Genomic DNA, 25,410 nt, shown 5'->3' with positions numbered 1-25,410 from the left:
TTGTTCATTTATTACGATTCTAGTTATTGTGTAGGTATTTTAGACTTACTTTACATTGTTCAGGTACCCATTTCCTTTATCATTCCAACCGTACCCCCATTAACAGGTCTATCGTGGTGATCACCATCGATCAAAGAACTGTCACTTACCGAGTGGTTTCCATGCCCGGAGATGGCACCTACCTTTTCCATTCTCTTCATTACATATTGCACGGCCATTTCAGGCTCACTCTTGATATGCAGAGGAACATTGTGTCTTATGTACTGAATGACTGGGACAGGTTCAAGGTGTGGACTGATGATGGTACAGGAGATAATTATTCTACACAGGAGCACTAGAAGAGTGAAATGCTTAAGCCCTTCACCTATGCTTCTGCATGCGAGTTGATGGCTGCGGCTAAATTTTTCAGTTGTTGCTTTCAAGTGTACCGAAATGGCCAAATACTTTACACCTTTGGAGAACCGCCAATGCCTCTTAAACATCTTAGATTCACAGCTGACGATTTGAGTAGTGGACACTTTGATGTTTATGAATGTTTCAACTCTCAAAAGCTAGATACAAAGTTATCGATGAAGCTGGTTGTATGCTTACAGTGCTTGACAGATGCCGAATGTCACTTCAACACAAGTCCTGCAAATACCAACGTAATTGAAACAAACCATGAAACTCAAAGGTTGACAAGCACGGAATGTAACTTGAACACAACACGTCCTCCAAATACGAACCTGATTGAAAGAAATAATGATAATCAAATCCTTGATGACAGCAACACTCATAACAGTGACAAAACAATTACTGACAATCATGTTACGTTATTTTTAAAATGTTTCCTTTTCTTTTTCATAATTTCTTTAAACACACTACGTCACCGCTGCGAAGCGCGGGTATTTTGCTAGTAATCCAATAAAACAAATGTGGAAGTAAAAATCAATAAATAGAAAAAATAATCCTTAAAAACAACTGATCTCTGGACTTCGGTATCTGAAAAGTGGGCTGAATTTCCCCATGAGCAGATGAGCTTTCAGGACTTTGTGGATGCTGACAATGCTCTCCTAGTTTCCAAACAGCTCACGAACTCGGTAATTCTGTGAAGTGTTTCTTCTCAGTGCCAGCCAGAGGAAGAGAGTTCAAGTGATAGCAGCGTCAAAGAAGGAACACTTAGCAAGAAGAAAAACGACTGCTGCTCAAGCTATGGCTGGATTACAGCAGGTCAAAAATGATCTTTCTTGCTCAGAGGGAGCAAATGAGGTGGGTTTCAATCTGCTAAAGCAGGTGGAAGAGATCTTGCTGCAGAGTTTTATATATATATATATATATATATATATATATATATATATATATATATATATATATATATATATATATATATATATATATATATATATATATATATATATAAACTGCAGCCCAAGATTATTGATTTTCTTCAAAAATAAAATGATAATGCAGAGTATGCATCTCATTTACTGTATAACTATTTTTCTTTTTTGAGTTTGTTGATATGAATAAGATTATTAAGATTAACATGAATATACGCTATTTACCTGCTGGACTTCTTCATTGCCCATTTCCTGTCGCATTAAAATTTACATGTTTTGCTTTCATTTTATAAATAAATCATGCAGAAATTTATTATAAGAATGCAATCATGTTCTAATTTAATTTATCATTACGACCAACATAAAGCCTCATCATGAACAGAGAAGTCAATATAATTCTATCTTCATTCAAAATGAGGATCAAAAAGTTATTACTATGACATTTTTCAGGTTCCTGGCACTCCGTCCGTGTAGTAGTGGAAAAAGGAAAATCTTTAAAAACCAATAAAAAAAAATTTAAAAAAAATGTAATTTGTATTGAGAAGAATTTATATTGATAGCTTTTTGCCTTGTAAAAAGTTGGGAAGGCATGTCTGGCCAAGCAGAATCTAGGTACGCTCCAACATCAAACGTTGACACTGTCACAGAGTGTACCCCGCATGGGGAGAAAAACACAATCTCAGGGTCTTAAGTCCTAGGTCCAAAGCCTTAACCACTACACTAAGATTTGCCTTTGGTGGGGAGAGTTGTTCAAAACTACAACTATTGTGGAAAGAAAAGCACTTGGATATGCTAGATTAACTGACAGCACTATAACGGAGACTCCCTGTCATTGGAAAATTTTCCAGGAGAAGCTGGGTAATAAAATCAAAATGGTTTTTGAATAAAATTCTTGCTGTTTGGCAGTAATAATGTATTAGAGATTAAACAAAATATAAATTGACTAATTAATCAATTAGCAAAAATGCATGTTAATTGCAGATCTAAAGGCAGCAGAGGTACAAACTTCAGTGCTAGAAAGGAAGCAACCCCGAAACATGAACATACCGCATTTTTGAGTCACAAAAAAACTCAAGGTGCACACAGGGGTAGGTGATAAACTGTATATTATGATATTTACACAGTTTTGGATGTTAATAGTATATATCACGGTAAAACCTTAAAAAAAAAAAAAAATTATAAAATTAAGTTAATTTAAGTTAGAGGTGATGGAACTCCTCAGAAAAAAGGAAAATATTATATATGAAAATTGCCACATTCGCGTCTTCCCTGACTTCTCTCCAGCAACAGCTATTAAACGCAGCCTTCTATAATATTAAACAGCGCTACGGCAAGCCAATGTCAAATACGGCCTCCTGTATCCGGCAAAACTGAAAGTGGAATGGCAGGGTCATTTCTATGTTTTCGCTAGCAAGGAGGAGGCAGAAAATGAGTTAAGAAAGCTGATCCCGGGACTATTCTGATACATAATTGTGAGTCATGGCGGTAAATGATAAAGCTAGGATTAATAATCTACTGTCTGATCTATTTGTTTTAAAATACGGGTTTTTTTATCAGCATATATTCTCATATTCTTATATTATTATTATTATTATTACTTACTTATTACTTATCATTACTTAGTATTACTAGGGCTAAATGTTTATGTTTTATTGTGCTTAATTACGTTTTCCTCCTCTTTTTTCTTTTCTAATTATTTCATGTGTACCCTAAATGAGACTGTTCAATATCATACCCTTGGTTTGCTGTTATTGCTATTACTGCATTAAGACTTGTTATGCTTGTTTTGGACACATCTTTAACACCATCACCTGGGTTTATTATCTGGGGATATCATCTTAATGCACTAAAATTGATGAAGATTATATGTATGTGTATGTATATGTATATATATATATATGTGTGTATGTGTATATATATATATATATATATTAAGTGCAAAATTCTTTTTTTTTTTTTTTTCTTTTTCCTCTTTTAAAGACTATATTGGTAACAGATATCTCTATCTTTTAACCTTAAAGCGCCACTGCATGGGGGCTTGATGTGCTTTGGACGTGCTCTGTCTCTGGGTATGTCAGAGGACTGGGACTGCATGAAGTGGGTTTTAGCCTCACCTGGGGAGGCAAAAAGGGAGGGTGGGGGTTAAGGGGGGAAGAGAAAGAGAGCAGGCTTGATCTATATCTAATCTATCATCTCAATCTTTATAATTATAACTATCAACGTAATAATAAGCTGCATGGCAACAACTCTTGGGGGAATAGGAAATTAAGACCTAAACTATTTCACTTCCAGTTAAGACTATAATATGACACCAAAAACTCAGAATCAGTGTCTCCATGATGGGACAGTTAACTTCGTAAGCTGGAATGTTAAAGGCCTGAATCACGAATTAAAGAGAAAGAAAGTACTTTCTCACCTAACAGGTCTAAATGCTAAAATAGTATTTTTACAGGAAACCCACTTACTAAGTAAGGATCAGTTCCGCTGCAAAAGACTGGACTGGCCAAATGTTCCATTCTAGTTTTACAAAGAAAACTAGAGGGGTGGGAATTCTCATACATAGAACAGTACCATTTGTAGCATCAGATGTAGTATTGGATCCTGAAGGGAGATATGTGATGGTCATGGGAGACTTATCTAACTGTAAAATGATTTTGATAAATGTTTATGCACCTAATGTTGATGATAAGGAATTTATACAAAATTTATTTGCATCCATTCCCAATCTGAACACTCATAAACTTATAATGGCTGGGGACTTTAATTGTGTTCTAAATCCACTTTTAGATAAGACTTCCTCCACAGGGGAACGCAACTAACACCGCAAAGATAATTACAAAGTTTATAACTGATCACAACTTATCAGATCCCTGGAGGTTTTTAAACCCAAATTCAAGAACATATTCTTTCTACTCACCAGTACATCATTGCTACTCAAGGATTGATTACTTCTTTATAGATAATAACTTCTTGCCTAAGATTAAATCTTGTAAATACGATGCTATTGTTATTTCAGACCATGCTCCGATGATCTTGGAGCTGAAATTACTAAGCCCCATACACTCACCCCGCAGATGGCGCCTCAATCCGCTTCTATTAGCTGACGAGAATTGTACTGAATTTATATCCAAACAAATCGAATTCTTTCTAGAGACAAATACATCCCCTGAGATCTCTGCAGGAATACTCTGGGAAACTCTTAAGGCCTTCTTAAGAGGACAGATTATCTCATATCTTTCCCACAGAAATAAATCCGCAAGAAAGTAGCAGAGATAAAAGCGAAATTACTAAAATAGATGAAGAACATGCCAGACTACCAAGCGAGACTCTACATAAGAGGAGGCAGGCTCTACATTCAGAATTAAACCTCTTGACAACTAAAGAAACCGAACAACTAATTTACAAATCCAGACATCATTATTATGAACATGGAGAGAAAGCTAATAAGCTTTTAGCGCAACAAATTCACAAGCAAGATGTACGCAACACAATCTCGGTAATTACTAACACGAATGGAGATAAAATCATCGAACACAAAAATATAATGTACACTTTTAGAGACTACTATAAATCCCTATATACTACTGAGTTTAAAGAAGACAATATACAATCTAATGCATTTCTGGATAAATTACAGATACCACAAATTGACGCTTTTAGTGTGGAGGAGCTCGATAAACCTCTGTCATTATCAGAATTACTGGATGCTATAAAGTCACTCCAAGGTGGAAAAGCAGCAGGCCCTGATGGCTACCCTGCAGAGTTTTACAAGAAATTCTCCGCTCAGCTAGCTCCCCTCCTATTAGCAACATTTACAGAAGCCAGAGATAACCAATCTCTTCCACAAACCTTTCGCCAAGCACTAATCACTGTCTTTCCAAAACAAAATAAGGACTTATTACAATGTGCATCATACAGACCAATTTCACTTCTGAATAACGACGTTAAAATACTCTCTAAAATCATAGCTAGAAGGATGGAGAAAGTGCTCCCTCAGTAATATCACAAGACCAAACTGGATTTATTAGGGGCCGACACTTATCTTCAAATCTTCGACGCCTGTTTAATGTAATATACTCACCAACTAAATCAAACACCCCAGAAATATTATTATCATTGGATGCAGAAAAGCATTCGACATGATTGAATGGAAATACCTTTTACTATTTTGGAGAAGTTTGGGTTTGGCCCAACATTTGTGCATGGATTAAATTACTGTATACTAACCCAGAAGCTTCAGTTTGCATCAATAACATTTGCTCAGACTACTTTAAACTAGAACGTGGCACAAGACAAGGATGCCCTTTGTCACCACTGCTGTTTGCAATTGCCATTGAACCACTGGCAATACATTGTCGAAATACTGATCAGATAAAGGGGATTAGCAGAGAAGGACTGGAACAGAAAATCTCATTATATGCAGATGACATGGTACTGTATATATCGGACCCAGAAAATTCTGTGCCTGCAGTCTTAGCAGCACTCACAGAATTTCAAAAGCTCTCTGGTCTCAGAATTAATCTGAATAAAAGTGTACTCTTTCCGTGAATTCGCAAGCATATAATATTAGATTAGACACCCTTCCTTTTATCATTGCAGAACAGTTTAAATACCTCGGGGTAAACATCACAAGTAAACATAAAGCTCTTTATCAACAAAATTTTCGTCTGCATGGAAAAAATTAAACAAGACTTGCATAGATGGTCAACCCTTCATCTCACACTAGCTGGAAGAATTAACACTGTTAAGATGAATATTCTTCCTAAGCTCCTTTTTTTATTTCAAAACATACCAATATACATTAATAAATCGTTCTTTAAGCAATTAGATTCAACAATAACCTCATTTATTTGGAATTCTAAACATCCACGCATCAAAAGAGCGACCCTACAAAGACAAAAGGCAGAAGGTGGCATGGCTCTACCTAACTTCCAGTTTTATTACTGGGCAAATATACAGTCGATAAGAACCTGGACACAAATAGAAGAACATACACAGGCATGGACCGCAATAGAAGTAAAATCCTGCAGTACTTCTTTGTATTCCTTGCTTTGTGCTCCAATAAACACACGCTATCGGCAATACACTAATAACCCAATTGTGCTCCACTCACTTAGAATCTGGAACCAATGTAGAAAGCATTTTAAGACGGAGAAGCTTCTTTCTGTGGCACCCTGCAAAAGAACCACCTCTTTCAACCCTCACAAACATATGCAGTTTTAATATCTGGAAAAATTTGGAATTAACTTGCTTAGAGATCTTTATATAGACAACGTCTTTGCATCCTATGAACAATTACATTCCAAATTTAACATTCCAGCTACAAATTTCTTTCACTATCTTCAAATCAGGAACTTTGTTAAACAGAACCTTCCAGATTTTCCTCATCTTGCACCCTCATCCACGCTGGAAAAATTATTGCTCAATTTCAAGGAGTTAGACTCCATCTCTACAATATATAAAATCCTTTTACAATCCCTTCCTTTCAAAGATCCAAGAGGACACTGGGAAAATGACCTCTCAATTAATATATCAGAAAAGGAGTGGAAAGTAGCAATGCAGAGAATTCACTCAAGCTCCATATGCAAAGCATACAATTATACAACTCAAAATTATATATCGAGCACATCTGTCTCGTCTAAAATTCTCCAAAATGTTTCCAGGGCATGATCCAACCTGCGAACGTTGCAACCAAGCCCCAGCCTCACTAGGTCACATGTTCTGGGCCTGCACCAAATTAACATTATTCTGGACAAAAATTTTAATTACCTCTCAGACAGTCTTGGACTCACAATCCCTCCTAACCCATTAACAGCTGTGTTTGGGGTTCTTCCAGAGGGTCTTAAAGTGGAGAAAGACAAACAAATTGTGATTGCATTCACTACACTGTTGGCACGCAGACTTATTCTGATAAACTGGAAGAACCCAAACTCTCCTCTTTAAGTCAGTGGGAAACTGATGTGTTATATTATTTAAAATTGGAAAAATCAAATACTCAGTTAGAGGATCTGTGCAGACTTTTTCAAAACATGGCAGGATCTAATCAGTAATATTTTGAAATGATTTTATAAAGCACAGAGAATTTGTTGATTTAGGTATTTTTAAAGCCTTAAATTTTACACCTTTGGCTTGCTCTCTCTCTCAAGGGTGGGGATCGATCTGTTCTTAGCATAATTCTTTTTTTTGTAAAACTTGATTGCTATGTATTGATTGTAATAAAATTAATAAATAAAAAAAAAAAAAAAAAAAATTAAGTTAATTTATCAAAATGATTATAGGGATTTTTTTAAGCTTGAGATCAAACAAAATTTTTGCAGTCATGTAAACCACAATTAAATATATCAAACAGAACAAATTTACCAAATAATAAATACTATTGTGGAATGAAACATGTCTGGCAGCAGTGGGGAAACAATCTCTTGCATAAAAAGTCCACAGTGTGCCTCCTCACATGTAATATTTTCAAACAACATAAAACACAGAGTACTCAGCCAGTACTAGTTTGAAGTGGGAAAAGAACAAGAGACGGTTTGTTGTGGACAGAATAAGCTGCATGCACGCACAGAGCACCGAACATGTCAGATTGATACAGACAGTGTTCAAGGTCCGTGAAAATATAGCTGCACTCAAATACTTTTTCTCCTTTTTTACTAAAAAGCACCTCATTCATGACTAAGTACAACATTCAATTGGTCCTTCCATTTCCACAAAGAAACCCCTCTATTATTTCTTTGGCTTCTGTTCCCATCTTCAGATGCACCAGCATAGACTGGATTGTCAGAATGTAACAGATCATTCACTCAACACCCCATCACTACAATGCACACATCACTATTATGACAAATAACATAAAAGCTGGCTTTCTGTGCTAAACTATGAAAAAAATTCTGTACGAAAATTTGTCCCACTTGACAAAATCCTGCAGGTGTCTTGTTTCTAATGGTGTACTGTGCACCATTAGGTGCATGCTGGTTTCTACAATTATTTTATCAGGCCTGCTGATTTTGCCTTTTCATGCCATTTCTGACATTGTGCAGTTTGTAGACCTTTCTGCTTGTTGATATTATGAACATTTGTGCATGGGTGTTTTGCAGTTAATGTGCAGTCAAATTAACACTTAAAATGACACAAATTTGGAGATGTGCAGACTGTTCTTAGCAGTTGCCCAGACTGACGTCAAAGATGACCCCATTTGGTCTATGAGCACAAGTACAGACCTAGTAAACCGAGAAGTATAACTGGACATCTAGGGTTGACAACAAATAAATACCAATCTAGATTCTTAAAATTCTTTGATCACCACGTTAGATTCAATTTAGGAAAAAATGTGATTTTATGGATGAAACAGTTTAAATAAAAAAAAGTTAACCTGTTTTGGCCAATGGCCCTTCACTCTCTAAACGGCCAGAACATTCCATTTACAACACTTACAATTTTCAGGATTACTTTTACAGTCGGCCCTCATTTATCGTGGTTAATCAGTTCCATACTCTACCGCGATAAATGAATTTCCGCGAAGTAGGATTCTTTATTTATAAATCAAATATTTTCACAGTTAGAGCATAGAAAACCGGTTTACGACCTTCTAAATACGTTTAACATTATTACAGCCCTTTAGACATGAAAGAACACCCTTTAGTCACCATTACACTCGTATTACCCAATATTAGACAAAATAAGAAAAAATAAGACATTAGACGTTACAAACATCATTATTATTGTACATTTAATTACACACACACACACACATACATAGTTCTTACACACAACCACTAACCAATGAAAATAGTGCAATTTGTTCGATGATGGTAAGCATCTTCCTCCGGCGCTTAGTTTCATCATCTGAATGCTTAGAAGCAGCACGTTTAGGAGCCATTGTGGGGCTTAAATAAAAGTTCTTAGAAATCGCAAACACTTACAAAAGCAAAGATGCTTCCTATGCGTAGCGATGTAGAAGCATGTATGAGAGAAACGAACTTGCACAAGGCTGAGCCAATCAGTGGCCAGGACAGGACGAGGATAGGATAGCCAAACAGTGCACAGAACGCTCCGATTGGCTTGGTTTCACCACACCCGATTTTTTGGAAAAAAGTTATTGGCCACACACAAGGAGTGGTCAAGCGGTTGCACCTGGCATTAAAGGGATTTGCGGGGGTGCTCGAATACATAGGTCTACATTCCATACATACAGTAATTTTAATTTTAATGTAATACAGGGGTGTATAATTGACTCAGACAACCGAGCATGCGCTGTATCATTTTCACTGTCTCGATCAACTTTTTAATGAAGAGATTTAAGAAAACCACGATGGAGTAAAGCCACGAAAGTCGAAGCGCAAAGTGGTGAGGGACGACTGTAATCTATTTTTCCTTTTAAGGATGCATTAAGGATTCCCATGAGGTGACACTATTGTATATGGATTAAGTTTTAGTTGTAGTTATATTATCACGTGCACAGAGCACAGTGAAATTCTTGCTTGCATGTCTGAACATACAACACATCATCAGGCACTATGATAAAATGATAAACAAATACTAAAATGCCGGAATGGGGACTTTGTGCTTGCCTCTACCTATCACTCTGGCACGCAAACTTTATCTGGCAGGTTCAGAAAATAAATTGTGACAATGCCGGACTACAACACTGGAAAAAAAACAAAAAACAGACTGTTCATTCAAAGCCACAAAGAAATAGAAAATGCTCTTACTCAAGCACAGCAAAAGGTCTAGGCTTCTTCGTCTCCTACACTAAGAAATGACATACAGATGAATAGGAAAAGGTCCCACGCACATTACATTTATTTCATCTCATAGAGAAAATATAACATTCACTGCCTGGTGAAACTAAACCTTGCCAAAAAATTTCACTTTAATTCCATAGAAGCCAGACAATTTGTGTTACCCATTACAATGCCCAAAACAGAATTTTATTCTGCCTTCAAGATTGATGACAGGCAGCTTTGGAGTGTAAACCTACAAAAAATGCTCATCACAAATTGTACCGACATTGCAGAAAGCAGTTTGTACTCATGCTCTCCTCTGGCTTGGTTGATAAACTTAAATTGTACGTGGGTGAAGCAAGTTTTAGCCTTTGGTGGTTTCTGCAGCAAATCAAGCAGTCCTGTTAACATAGAAAACAAGGCCCACCAATCTTGTGTCATTTTAAAGTCACACTACACTGCAATATTTGATAATCAAGAAGGATTTTTAGGAGGTGCTTTGGTTCAGATTTTTGTTGAACAGAGATTACTTTATGCCTTGGTTAGGGGAACTTTTAAGTCTGCCTTTAACTAGAAGTGCAGCATTCTCCAGCCAGCAATGAGCTTTTTCAGACACCTTGCGGCTTTGACAGTTTTGCTACAGGTAATCCAATAATTGACCATGTTCAAGTGAGGGTATATGTGCAGGAGGCCTGGGTACCAAGTCTAGGGCTGTGATTCCACGATAGGCTCTGGCCTCCAGAGAAAATGAAATAAAGTGGGTTTGCAAGTGTTATATTAGACATGAAACTCAAGGAGCACTCAACACTAAAGGGCAACACGGAAAGGTAGGCAACACCCAAAAAAAGATCATACCAAGGAAATCAAATAAAAAGTATGGGTCTAATAGAATGCAAAAGACGGAACTGTGCCACAACTGTATGGATGTTTTTTTAGACATTATAGAACAGAAATGAAAAGGTGAAATGCACATTTAATAGACAAAACTAAAATACAATTTCAAATGCTTCATAGTAAATGAAAGAAATACAGGAGAACATGAATAGACAGGTGAGCACAATGCCTTCCAAACTAACAGTCTCCAGTAAACATCTATGCAAACTATGGAAGCAGAAATGAACATTTAAGGTCAGACTAGATTGTAAGAGTCTTACATAAATGAAAAACTGTCAACGTCTTCTGGCTAAGGGTTTTAAGAGTTTTCTCAAATCAGTCTGTCCCCACACCAGTTTTATTGCTGATCTAACCCCACTACCAAAGTTCACCTTAAGGAATGGCCACTCCCTTTGTTCAGAAGACATAAAAAGAGTGCTTATCTGCTGATCTACAAAATGATTCAATAAAGATGAGTTCAAGTGCAACAAAGGACAATGAACTCATGCATTCACTTCCTATTTTTTACTCAAGGTGAGACCTTTTAAAAATCCTTAAGTTATGATTTACATGACAGGGTGGAAGAAAAAGGAGAGTTCACTTGTCACTGAACTACAAAAACTAAAGATGACAATACCAAATTTGCTTTTTCCTGCTTCACACCATAATCAAGGATAACTGCAGGAAACCAAAGTTGTTGCCAAGTGACAAATTTGAAATTTCAATTCAAAGTAAAAATGTGAATGTAAATTTTAATCAATATACATGAAGTGTGGCAGCTCCTTTTATTTAGCACCTTGGAGTGCTCCAGGTGGTTCGCCTGGAACTCCGGGTTACCTGGAATCACTCCCAGGTGTGGTGAAAATCCATTGAATTGCTCTGCGCCCCCCACGGAACCCAACAGGGCTGCACTAAACTCCAGCTGCCAGCATGCCCTGTGGGAATCCGTGGTACCACAGCGACCCAGGAGGGCTGCCCTCTAGCATCCCAGGGAAGGTATTGCCTCAGTGACACTCTCTCCCCCGGTCCTTCCATTCAACTGGCGTCCTAGTCAAGTAATGGCCGAGGCCACCCGTCACAATTATTTTTATATACATATTTTTTTGCATATTTTCAAGTATATAGGGTACCAATTCCCCAAACCTTTTTGTAGCCAATGCCCATTATTACAGTGGCACAGTCGCCAGGACTTTTTGTTTACCATACCAGAAGAACAGGACCTTAAAACTGTCTTGAACACCATAGCTACAAAACTACAAAGACTCAAGGTGCAGGTGGGAGAGTACCAGACACAGCTTGCCGAATCTGAGGCATGGTATCAAGCACGTTTCTGTGCAACAGGATAACTCACGAACTCAGCCACAGGTGGTAATGCCGTTGCAGGACAATGATGATATCAAGTCTCATTTCCTTATCTTTGAGCGCATGGCTACATGTCACCAATGGGAGCAGGCGGAGTGGGCCAACATGTTGGCATGGTTCCTGAAAGGGGAGGCGCAGAGGACCAGCCTCCAATTTATGATTGACCCTGAGCAACCATCCCGTCCGCAAGTATACGATGTCTGAGGTAAAGTCAGACACTGGCTATGGCCAGATATTAACTACTCAAAAACGGTCATTAAGCAAGTTTGTGACATATTTATAAACGGCTGTGTGGTCACAGACTGGGATTTTGCCAATTGAAGTCAGCTCATAGCCGCTCACAAATTTACAGTTTCAATGTAGACAAACACTGGCCTCCTTTAAAAGAGAGCAGTTTTGGCAAACGGCCAACACACATTATCATGCCCGCTGGATCCCACTTTGTTACTAACAGTGATTTATTATATACGGTAGCTGAACAATGAGGGGGAGGTGAAGTAACTGTTACTTTCATGGACCTACAGCAGAAGGTCTGTGAGCTGGCACATTTGCACCTAAGAGGTGTGTAATTTCCAAGGTGGCAAATCCTTGAAGCACATAAACCTCCAATTTATTGGCTGGGAATCAATTACGAGGTACACCGTTTCTGTACTTCCTGTCTGGAGTGTCAGTTGCAAGTGTTTGCTAGGAAGGACCGAGCTCCCCTGATTCCGATTCCCCTGACCGATATTCCCTTTGAGTGATTGGGGTGGACATTGTGGGACCACTGGAGCATTCCGTGTGGGGACAGAAGTACATTTTAGTCCTTACCGATTATGGTACCCATCATCTACTGGCAATTCCTTAGAGAGCAGCCAAATCTAAGAGTACCGAGCAGGAACTGGTAGGGGTCTTTGCGCATGCTGGCATCCTTAAAGAGGTTCTGACTGACCAAGGGATGCTGTTCACCTCAACAGATATTAAGGGAGGTTGCCAAATTACTCAGAATGTAGCATTTAAAGACGACAGTATATCATCCACAAACTGACAGCCTAAATGGAGAGGTTTAACCAAACTCTGAATGCTATACGTAAGGAAGTCAGCGAGGATGGGAGGAAATAGGATTAGTTACTTCCCCTCTTGCTTTTTGCTTATTGGGAGGTGCCCCGGTCTCTTCAGGGGTTTTCCACTTTTAAGCTACTGTATGGGCATCAACTATGGGGCATATCGGACATCCTAAAAAAGGGTGTGAAGACGAGCCCCTTCCCTCTACTATTTTAGATTCAAAATATTTGGCCTATTCTAAAGGAAAATATGGAGAAGGTGCAAGCAGAAGGACCTCTCTGATTGCACCGGATATCATAACTGAATTTGCAGTGATAGTCCAGGAATGCCCCTATCACCTCCCAGAGGCAAAATAAGCTGAAATGGACCTTGAAATCAAATGAATGCTGAACTTGGGTGTAATAGAGGAAAGTCATAGTCCCTGGTTCAGCCCAATCATATTTTGAGATTTTGCAACAACTTCCGTTGGCTTAATCAAGTCTCACAGTTTGACATCTACCCAATGCTGCGAGTAGACAACCTCTTTAAGCAACTAGGGAAAGGGAAATAATTTGACTACCTTTGACATGACGAGAGGGTATTTGGGTTACCTAGTGGGCAGAGGTACAGTACAACCACAATGTTTGAAAGTAGATGCCATACTTAAGCGGCCCCGTTTGAAGACCTAGAGACAGGTTCAAGCCTTTTTCAGGTTAGCAAGCTAATACCACCAGTTTGTGCCTCGTTTCTCAGAGGCAGTGATGCACTTGACAAACCTAACAATGAGACTCTGAATTATAAGGTATGGGATAATAAAACCAAAGCTGTATTTTGTGACCTCAAGAAGTCCCTGACTTCAGCACCTGTTTTGATGGCTCCTAACTTTTCTTTGCCTTTCATCCTCCAGACTTACACTTTCAACACAGTATTGGGTGCTGTGTTGAACACCCTACCATGTTCCTGAGCCAGAAACTGCTACACCGGGAAACCAAGTATGCAGTCGTGGAACAAGAAGCTTTGGCAGTTATGCAACAGAGGTATTACCTCCGTTAATTCACCCTGGTCACCGATCATGTCACTTTGCAGTGGATAGTGGTGCAATAGGAGTCAAACCCACAAGTCACAAGGTGGTTTTGAGACCTACAGCCTTTTAAGTTTACTGTTGCTCATCGTCATGGATCTCTCAAAGCCAAAACCAATGTTCTTTCTTGGGGATTGGGAAGAGGGTATTTCACACATGTGCAATAAGGAGACAGTTTCTGGGCTCGAATAGAAATGTTTCTCAGTCAAGGTAAGGGGGTGGTACTGTCTAGAAGTACTCTTGCTTCTTTTCCATCTGCAGACCCTCAACAGAGCCTGCCTCGTAATGATGACACTTCCACCTATCAAGGTCCCCGCCTCCTGATGATATCATTTCTGGGTCCAGTCTGACCAGCTCCCACCTCTTCCTGTCTCCTTCATGTATATGCACCATCTTGCTTGCTATGTCAGCCTATATCAGTTCCTTTTTGAATTTGTCTGTAAAGACGTCTTTTTTTTTTGCATATATTTCCAAGTATACGGAGTATAAACTCCCCAAACCTTTTTTGTGGTCCCTGCCTGTTATATATAAATAAAAAAAAATTATACACTCATACACACACAATACATATCTATAACCGGAACCTGATTGTGAATCCATGTTAAGCAAAGACAACAAAATCATTGTTTTTTGCTGTATTTGTCTAACTTTTGCATGATCTTGATTTTGCAATTTCACACTTCTGTGAAAGGACAATCATTGCAATTTTTATAATAAACTAACCATTTATGACTTTTAAAAGTCCTTCTGGAACATTTTGAAAAAAGCGGAGTCAATCAAATTTTAAACTAAAGAAAAAGGAAGACTGAATTTGCACTTTGCCAAATGCCTCATTTGTTTTTTGTTGAATCAGAAATCATTTTTTCTTAGAAAATGTAGTTTTGCCTTAGCTTTAGACAGGCGTCTTGAGTTTTCTACACAGAGGTTTTATCCTTATTGAACCACTGAAGCTTGACAAACTTTTACAAGTTTAACTTTTTTAGGGTGGATGTCGACTTTTATCGACATAAAAAGGTTGAGGGGCAAAAGATGCTAAAAGCTGTAAACATTGATAAAGCTCACCGTTATGTTATGAGTAGACCCTCTTTACTAGGAGGACTGTTAGACTCGTTGACAATGAATCCCTGCGTGTGTGCGAGTAGCATTGATTAAACAACGTCTAAAATGGCAGCAGGATCAGGCGAGAGAGCGAAGTGAATGCACAAAGCAAAATACTACACCCCAAGGAGATGCGGCCGCTCCTCCGAAACCCCTCTTAAACGGTGATACAATGGAAAACAAATTCTATTTTTTTTTTTACCCCCTCTTTACTCAATCAGCAGTTGACTTACTGCTGCTACTGCCGTGCCGCATGATCTGCACTTCGCTCGCCTTCCCCTCCCCCCACCGTGCTACGTGTAGTTGTGAAGAGGGGGGGCCGACTGCACCCCAAGAAGACACGATCACTCCTCCAAAACCCCTTTTAAAATGGCGATATGACGAGAAACAAATTACAGTTTTTTTTTTTAATAAACTCTTTTTTGCTCGATCAGCTGCTGGCTTTCTGCTGCTCCTGTGCGGCGATTCAAATGTTTTAAAGTCACTGCCTTGTCTCTCTTCTCCCCTAGACATCCTCAAACACTATTCGATCTCGTTTTACTGTTCCATTATTTCACCAAGTAATATGTTCTGTTTGTTTGCGTTAATGTGATCTTTACTCATTTTATTGTGACTTTCGAATTTCCCTACTTCCATTATCTCAAACCTGTTCTGTGTGTGTATCACGGGACTTGCTTCCAAAGATTGTAAGTATGACGTGACTTGCCCATCTCATGGGAAGTGAAAGTGTCTCTCTTCCAAAGATCAAAGGTTTTTTTTTTTTTTTCTTCTTATAATAGAGAAATTTATTGTGCATTATTGCTGAACTGGACTCTAACATACTGAACTCCGATTTTGATGCAAGTGATCTGAAGCTTAAAAATAAAAGTCAGGTACCTGCATTAGTTGATTGGTCCCCAGCTGATAGTGCAGCTGTCACGCCTACAGCAAAGTTCACTTGGGAGAACTACACAGACACTTATCAAACTCTGATTTTGATGCAAATGATCAGGAAATCAAAAAATGAAAGACCGGTACCTGCATCAGCTGATAATAGTGCTGAACACGCTCATGTAGCCGACACACCCATGACAACACAGATCCATGGGAGGCAAACTGGCAACTGGATTTCACCAAACGACACAGCGTGCTAGTGGACACTACGGTTTATAGGCCACTCGACTACTTCAAACTTTTTATTCACAGAAAGTGCCTTTCAACTTATAAGTATGGGAATTTACATGCTGTTGGGGCGCATGGAACATAAAACAGAGCTACATGCGTCATAAATAAGCATTTTATGTTGACTTGTGTGAAACCATTGCTTTGTGATTTGTTTGGAAAAATATTCAGCAATGGAACAAAAGGAATTAAAAATAAATTTAGCCCTAAAAGAGTTAAAAATTTGATAACAGGAGGTAGATAAAAAGTATGACCACCTGATGAGGTAAAATTACTGCTCTCATATTAGATCACACATAACTTTATGTAATGTACAGGTGCACATATAAAACCATGTGTATACTGTACATACTAGGTGCCACACACAATACAGCCTACAAATATCATGGAGGACATGTCAACATGATCCTCATGACACACCCATTGTCTTGGTAAACATTAACTAGGCAAGGAATGAAGTTACAGAAAGAAAGAAAAAACACAATAGTAGAATTATACTGTATTTTGTTATCTTTGACATACATGTTGACTTGGCTATAAAACACAAAACAAGCACTATAACACCACAAAATCTTGAAACTTACAATTCACATATTTTAGTACACAGCAGTCAATCAGGAGCACAGAATCACCTTTCACGTTCTGACTTTGACAAACTTGGGCCCGTACCTCGCACAGAGTCCAGAAAGATGGCCAAGCAAAAGGAGGACTTTCTTCATGCTAAACTGACTAACTGGGCTAATAGCTATGATGCTATGTGTACCTTCCTTCATGCAGTTTCATTAAATTTTGTGTTCCACTACTTATACAAACATTGCACAAGTCCCTCCTAAATTATACATGATCACTTTGTGAAAATTCATGTAGACAGAGAAAGTCTTAACAACTTTTTTTGTTTTACAAACTTCAAAGATGAGGAACTTTCAAGGTCACAAAAACAATTTTGTAATGTGTGCTGCTAGCACAAAGCCCTAATCATCTTCACAGGCATTCCAAGTACACCTTGCTACGGCCTGTTACTAACCTCAATAGAGCAATTTGGAAGTTTGAAATGGGGAAGACCTTGGTTACACGCAGTCCCAGTCTCAGTCATTCTCAATGCTGATGCTGCGATTTGAGACTTGCAAAACTGAATCTTCTGGCTGCAGTGAGGTGTGTTGCTCAGCACGTGAACGCACAAGTACATTTGAAAAGCAGCATGAATCTCAAGTGTCCTCCTTTATTATTCGGAGCACCACAACTCCAAAACAGAACATGAACTACCTGAAGAAGCCCAAGAAACACTAAAAGACAATCCTACGACTATGAAACTTTAATGGCGGTTTACCAATGCCTTATCACTTCAAGAAGGGCTATTTCTTTATCAGGAATGTTGGTGACTAATGTCAAAATTAAACTAAATTCTCGATTTTTGTATATTTTGGCGTTATTTGAAGAAAACTTTGGTCACTTTGGGGCCAGTCAATGTTTAAAATGGTTACAATTCAATTTAAAGGTAATTGGTTTCTCATAACGAAAATTAACCTTAGGAAGAGATTTTCGGGAAAGCATATTATACTTAAGCACACACTGCATAAATACACATAAAACAAAAGGGAGCACAGCAGCACTGCTGACTCACAAATCCAGTATCCTAGGTGCTGATCCTGTGTCTGACTGTGATATTTACAGTATACACACACAGGCAAAACAGACACCAAATCAAACTGAATCTTTCGATCTTTTAAGGAAGTAAAACAAAGAAGCAGAAAAACTGCAATTCACAGGAAACACTAAACATCTGAGGTTAATGAATCCTACTTGCGTCATGTATTTAAAACAAAAACACTGGGGGTTAGAGGCAGTTAACAACAATCACCAGACTTTGCCTTTTAAACTACAAGAATAATAGTAAATCATGTGCTTACTGAAAAGCAGGGCTATGATAAAAATCATAAAACATTGAATATTAAGGCCATGCTGAAAATCCAACATTTTTTTTTCTTGTGTATCAGCACTTCCCACCCCAACTATCGAATGTGCATGTGATAGCCCTAACCAAACTTTGAGAGAAAAAATTAGCAACAATGATTTTAATTTTTTTACTATATACACAATCAAGTGACTTAACTGGCAGGAAGCGACATCGTATAGACCTTCATTGTCAGCAAAAAAAAAAAAAGTATATGCATAATTATCCACTACGGTACTGTGCTGCATTTATATTTAAAACCATGTGAAATTGGAAAATAAAAAGGAACCCTGAAATCCAATCTCTCCTCTCAAACCCCCAAGCACTCTTGTCAGACCTTTCATCTGCAAGGAAGCTGGGTGCAAACAAATATGGACAGAGTTTAAATTACGTAATGCTTCTGGGTATGCCTCTCAACTATTTCAATGTTAGACCTGAAAATTGAAACTAAACACTGACACCCTAAAACCACCTGAACCCTAAACCTTTTCTGCAGAATTTTTAACTATAGAAAGAGCATTTATTTTTGCAATGCCAGTTAAAGGTTTTCAATATGTACGCATCATGACCTCAACACTGGAAGTGGGTGCAATTTGAAGAGCAAAATGTTAGTTTCTGAGCCGTGAACCACACAAGCTGCCATGATACATACTTAAAAATCTGATAAGGTTAAAAAGAATTCTCTTAATCATAGCCCACTTGTTAGGTCAGTGGGTAACTGATATTCTATATTATCTGAAATTGAAAAAAAAAAATCGAATTTCACACTTTGAGAAACTGTTCAAATTTTTTTTTAATATTGCAAGGTGTAATTAATAAATTTTTAGATTAAGTTTTTATATTTGGGAAAGGGATTTTTTTTTTCGATTTGTTCTTGTTACTGGCTCTCCTATCTCTCTCAGGCAGGGGTTTGAATTTAGGTTTGTTAAATTTTACTCAAATGTATGTAATGTTATTTTCTTTGTTAAAGTAAATCTTGATTGCATGGAATTTTACTTTCTTCAAATAAAATCTATAATTAAAAAGGCTCTCATGGGATGTGCAGCCACTTCTAGCAGACACGTTTACATAAATCGCAATTAAACAAACAATAACCAAAAGTATGGTGGTAGGAGGAGAGGTCACCTCGCAGTATTCGGACCCCATTATAACAGCTGGTTGCGTTCTATTGAATGTGGCTTTCACTTTTGTGTTCCTGTTTCCTACCCGTATGTAAATACGCGGGGTTAGGCGGACAGCTTCAATACCGGCCTGGTTATGAACGTGTGTCATCAGCCTGCCTTATACAGATGCTGTGGCTTCTACAAGCTTTACTGTAACTCAAGAGAATGAATGGCTGGCAATGGCTTGAACAACAAAATATTTCGGTCTCATGAGAAAAATATAATTTGTACTTATAATAATACAATTTCTTAAAAAGACATCGAAGTGAACATTGTCCACAGTACTCTGTCAAATCTAACATACGCTTCTACAAAACCAAAGTGTGACAACATACTCAGCCGTAAGAAATAAAAGTCTTGGCAAACAACAAAACGTAAAAAAAAAAAAAAAATCCAGATATGTTCCTTCTGAAAAAGTGTTGCTATTTACTGATTCCGTCTACTTTGTCCTTTGCAACTCACCACGGAGATCTTTAAATAAAAAGGCTGAGAGGAGCATAATGTAGAAGTCTGAATCTGTGCTTCCTTAACAATTCGTCAACTATTTGAGACACTTATGTATTATGTATATCGCAACACAAGGCTCACATTTAAACAAATCCAACGTATATCTCGTAAAATAGGCATGTTCTCCATCCACTGTAGTGTTTCTCCCCCAGCCCCCGTGAGTGTCTGACATCAAATTTAACTTTACCCGGAAATTGACGACAACCATTACATGAAGCGGATCGTGAAGTTTATGTTGCAGTTGAACATATAAGCTTGGAAATACAGATTGTTAAGTAATATTCGGGTCTGCTGACATTTTGTTTTAATTTAAGCACCGATACACTATTCTCGAGCGGCTACCATAAGACAAAACCTATAACTAAACCTACTCGATACACACAAGAGGAGAAATCACGCGTATTTCGTTTTTTCATACAATAAAAAGCTAGATACATACAACGTGTGTCCAACCTTCCCCACCCAAATAAAAAAAACAAGTGGCAGTGTACTTATCGGCGAGAGGAAAACCGAGTTAATTCAAAATCTAAACGGAGTAAAACTCTCCGTTCCAAGTGCTAGGAGTCCACCTTTCAGCGAGGACAACGATCGCGTTGCGTTGCGACATCACCAATTGTAACACACCTCGCCCTTCTGGATGTGAAGACGTCTAAAACACCGAAGAAACGTTTTCTTTTGTCAAATACCGCGTGGGTAGAACCCTGACGTCCAGCATCAAAACAGCGGCATCTGTTCGTTGAGCCAAAAATCCAAAAGAAAGTACGCACGCCTCACACCGTAAATGCACCTCCCAAGAAGGCAGTTCGAACGCAAACTTAAGACCCCTGTCAAGTGGTAGTTTTCGGCGGCATCCCACGCGCACTTACCCCATTATGTCCGAGTCCGTCCAACAAACCTTTCAGTTCTCACTGACTCCAAGCTTATGATTAACTGGCTTCACTCGTGTAGGCGCACAGGGCGTGTCTTACGAAGACTCTCGGAGCTGTGCCTAACAATAAGGTACTCCGAACCTGCCCCCAATTTACGGTGTGCGTGCACGCTGTGTGGCCACTGTTACCTGGGGCCGTGACGTCACAGCTAAAGCCGCTGAGTCCCATGCAGTGCGTCTCGAACGCCGTAAGAGTTTTTTATATTAAGTAAATTAACGGATCGAGAGTAATATGTGCGTCTAGAGTACTGCCCACTCTGTAGTAAAAGTTTATAAGTGTAACCTGACTCGTGCCAATAGACTTAGTAAGATAAACTATTCAGCATTACATTGCGCATTAAGGATGTAATTCGACTCGTGCTTCTGGAGTACAGTTGTGTGCAATGCACTCCGAGATTAACGAGTAACTACGATTACAATGCACCCTCGCTAAAAGATCGTCAACAGGTGCAGTCTTATGTGATGTGTTGTGCTCTGTATGTGACAGCATTCGCTCCAGATCAGCAATTGGCACCAGAAACGCTAAAGGCGCATTGAATACTAACATATAACATCATACCCGACAGCACTTTTGCTGTAATTTGCCCCTAAACCCTATAATGTACATTCTTGGCAGAGGCATGAGATTATATAGTTAATTCACATTCAATATGTATTGATGTACCGGCTTCGTGAAACAATGCATCCCCCGAACATCGAACAAATGAAAATATATTACTGTATTTTAGGATAAAAATAAACAATGAAAAAGATTAGTGTAACCGAGCTGGCTTAGAATTGGTCGCAAATGAAGTAATGAAGCAGAGCAGGCTGATATGGAGAGCACCCCGATTTTGCCAGTGTGTTCACACCTACTACACAGCTTTACGAGCGCGTCAGGATAAAACAGACACGCCCTCCTTTTCTATAGCATTCCCGAGAGCACAAATGCTTTCAACAGGCAGCATCATAAGGTAACACCATTGAAGAAAAGTACATTGTAGACGGCTCTGTTACATATACAACACTCCACAAAAATAAACGACCACTTTAAGCAATTAATATTTCTGAACAGAACAAAATAGAGTGATACTGATACCTATCCGGCAGAAATGTTTTTTTTTCTCTCAGAACAAAGAAAATGAAATTATGTTGAAAAAAAAAACTCAATAGCAATCATTTTAGAGCTGAACAAAGTCTTTAAAATAAACGGGGGCTTCATGATCCTCCTAGTCCTACTCCTGGTTTGTACAGGCATAGACAGCCCCTCTAACCAGCACAGTTTACAGTAAAGGAAATGGCATTTTTGGAAATGTGTTAGGCCAAGTTTAATAAGTTTATTTTTTTTTTGTCTACATTTTGTAATACTATAAAATTTTTTAAATCATATGAAAGAAGGTACAAGTAGTTTAATTGCGTCAGAATCTTCAGTCCTGCTCAAAGTGGCACTCAACACTTTCAAGCTCTCGTGCTGCACAACAATCCATGCACTGCTTATGCTCAAAAGCTTCTGTAAGTTTCTCTTTCCCAGCCTCATAGTCAGACTGGACCACGGCAGGAAGGCTGTCCCACAGTAAAAACCTTGCCTTAGTTAGATGTAAGATAGTAAAATGCTTGCTAATCCATACTGATAAGAACTGATGCCCTCCCCCTCCAATTGCTACTTCGAACTGCCTTGCCCAGGTCTGAAAACTCTACATATCTTCTTTTGTTTTGCATTTTATGGATTTTATTAAAATCAAATAACATTCCATACAAGCAAGTCAAGTTTGACAATAACAAATCAACCCCCACCCATGAGAAAGAGAACAAGGCCAGCAGAGTAAAACTTTAAACTACTTAAAATAAATAGAATAAGAGTGAGGGGAGAGAATCTGCTTCCTCAATTTAAATACTTATTCTAAAATGTTATTAATTAGATCCTGCCAGGTTTTGAAAATGTTTTGTACAGATCTTCTAAGTGAGAATTAGATTTATTTCCAATTTCAAATAGTACATAGCATCAGTTACCAACTGACTTAAAAGAGGTGGGTTAGGATTCTTCCATTTGAGCAAGATAAGTCTACGTGCTAATAGTGAAGTAAAAGAAATTACAGTTTGTTTGGGGCGGCACGGTGGCTCAGTGGGTAGTGCTGCTGCCTTGCAGTTAGGAGACCTGGGTTCACTTTCCAGGTCCTCCCTGCATGGAGTTTGCATGTTCTCCCCGTGTCTGCATGGGTTTCCTTCCACAGTCATGCAGGTTATGTGGATTGGCGATCCTAAATTGGCCCTAGTGTGTATGCCAGGGGTGTCGAACTCGTGGCTGCAGGTTTTCATTCTAAATCTTTCCTAATCAATGGCCAGTTTTTACTGCTAAATAATTCCTTTCCCCTTCGTTTTAATAGCCCTGTTTTTAAGGATTCAGTCTGCTGAGTTTATTCCTTTCTTCATTTAATGACAGCCAAACAGACATGAGATGTGAAATGAACCAACAGATGACCAGCTAAACTGGGATGTCAAACTCCAACCAATTTCACTCCAAACAACCTCTTAATGAGAAGCCGATTCTTGCTGTTAATTAAATCCATTATTTAATTCTATGGCTTGTTGCTGGTCTCATTCTGACACAGCAGACATTTCCAATACTGTTGATTTTTCTGTTTTTTCTAACAACACTGTCAAAATGTTTTAGTGACCTGAGAGATCAAACTTACTGAGACCATCACCTTTCTTTATTTTCAGATACTGTGTAATGGACACAGGTGAGCTGGACATGTGGCAGCTTGTTTTGTGTCTCACTATTATTTGGCAGCTAATTAAAGGAAAAGAGACAACTGAGGACCTGAGTTGAGTTTAATTAAAACTAAGGCAAAGGAATTTAATTAGCTGCAAAAACTTGTCACTAATGAAGAAGATGGTTAGAATGAAAACTTTCAGCCACTGTGGCCCTCCAGGACCGGAGTTCGATACCTGTGGTGTATGTCCTGTGGTGGGCTGGCACCCTGCCTGGGGTTTGGTTCCTGTCTTGCGCCCTGTGTTAGCTGGGATTGGCTCCCGCAGACCCCCGTGACCCTGTAGTTAGGATATAGCAGGTTGGATAATGGATGGATGGACAGTTTGTTTGTCCTTCTCCACTTTAAGCCCATCTGGAAATACACCAAACACAGCTGTTAATGGATTAGGAGGTATAATAACGCCAAGGCTGTCTGAAAGGCATTTAAAGATTTTGGTCCAGAATGATGTTAATTTGGTGCACACCTAAAACATGTGGCCCAATAAGGCTGGAGCTTGATTGCAACGTTCGCAGGTTGGATCTTGCCCTGGAAACATTTTAGGCAATTTTAAACGAGACAGCTGTGCTCGATATATAATTTTAAGTTGAATAATTGTATGCTTTGTGCATATGGAGCTCAAGTGGTTTCTATGCATTGCTACCTTCCACTCCTTTTCTGAGATTTTGAGTGAGAGATCCTTTTCCCACTGTACTCTTGGATCTTTTGAAAGGGAGATGCTCTCCGAGTCCTCAAGACTGATCAATATTTTTTCTAGTATAGAGGTAGGTAGAAGGTGAGGAAAATTTGCAGCTGTTGCTTTTCCGTCAGCAGTAGATGCCAGTTGTTCAGCTATTTCAATTCAAGTCGTGAAGGTTTGCTTAATGTCTTCCAACTGGGCGCCAAGCGCTCTCAGTTTATTCTCAAACGTAGATGTATTTTCCTGAATTTGTTCCTTAATTTTTTCTAGCATACCTTTAAAGACTGCCTTAAAGTGATTATTTAAACATTTTTCCTGGTCTTTAATATCCTGCAGCAGCTTCTCGTTTGTCTTGTGTATGTCCTTTATTTCTTTCCTTATAACATCTATATCACTTTTCCTTATATCATTTATTTCCTTCCTTATATCATTTATTTCTTTCTTTATATCTTTCTTGAGCGAGCTCCTTTATGTCTTGAGCGGTGACGGTGGCCACTGCATCAATCATTACCTTCGGTTCAGACGGGTTGTTTCAGTCTTGGTGCTCCGTGAATGAAGTGGCAAGCCCAGTTAAAATCAATGTTCCCAGCTCACGAGGAGCACATGACAACATGGAAGTCAAGGCCATTTTCAGTTTCCATGACAAGCTACCGTGACCTGACTCACTTTCACCTTCGCTCCCAGTTTCGCCCTCGGCTGGAGACGATGCAACAGCGCCAGGTCCCGGGAAATCTGTGCTTTCGCCTGTCTGTTCCAGGTTAGTCTCTGAAAGGCTGTATCTTGAGCTTGAACTTC

At 38.7% G+C, this 25,410-nt stretch overlaps 1 protein-coding gene across 4 annotated transcripts in view; it reads right to left on the bottom strand.

The window, feature by feature from the left end:
• Positions 1-21,336, bottom strand: part of LOC120530963 (alpha-1,3-galactosyltransferase 2-like) — a 101,434-nt gene extending 80,098 nt beyond the window's left edge. For 3 of the 4 annotated variants that reach the window (XR_005634045.1, XR_005634046.1, XM_039755820.1), the window contains exon 1: positions 21,125-21,298. Coding sequence is in view for 1 of the 4 variants with exons in the window: in XM_039755820.1 (XP_039611754.1) it covers positions 21,125-21,129 (5 nt within the window). In the remaining 3 variants the exon portion in view is untranslated. The other variant, XM_039755821.1, reaches the window with a different exon arrangement.
• Positions 21,337-25,410: the final 4,074 nt, after the last annotated feature.

This window comes from Polypterus senegalus, chromosome 6 (assembly GCF_016835505.1).
Source record: "Polypterus senegalus isolate Bchr_013 chromosome 6, ASM1683550v1, whole genome shotgun sequence".
In the NCBI taxonomy this organism is placed as follows: Eukaryota; Metazoa; Chordata; class Cladistia; order Polypteriformes; family Polypteridae; genus Polypterus; species Polypterus senegalus.
Note: the sequence above shows the minus strand (reverse complement) of the source record. Positions and strands in the feature narration are given on the sequence as shown.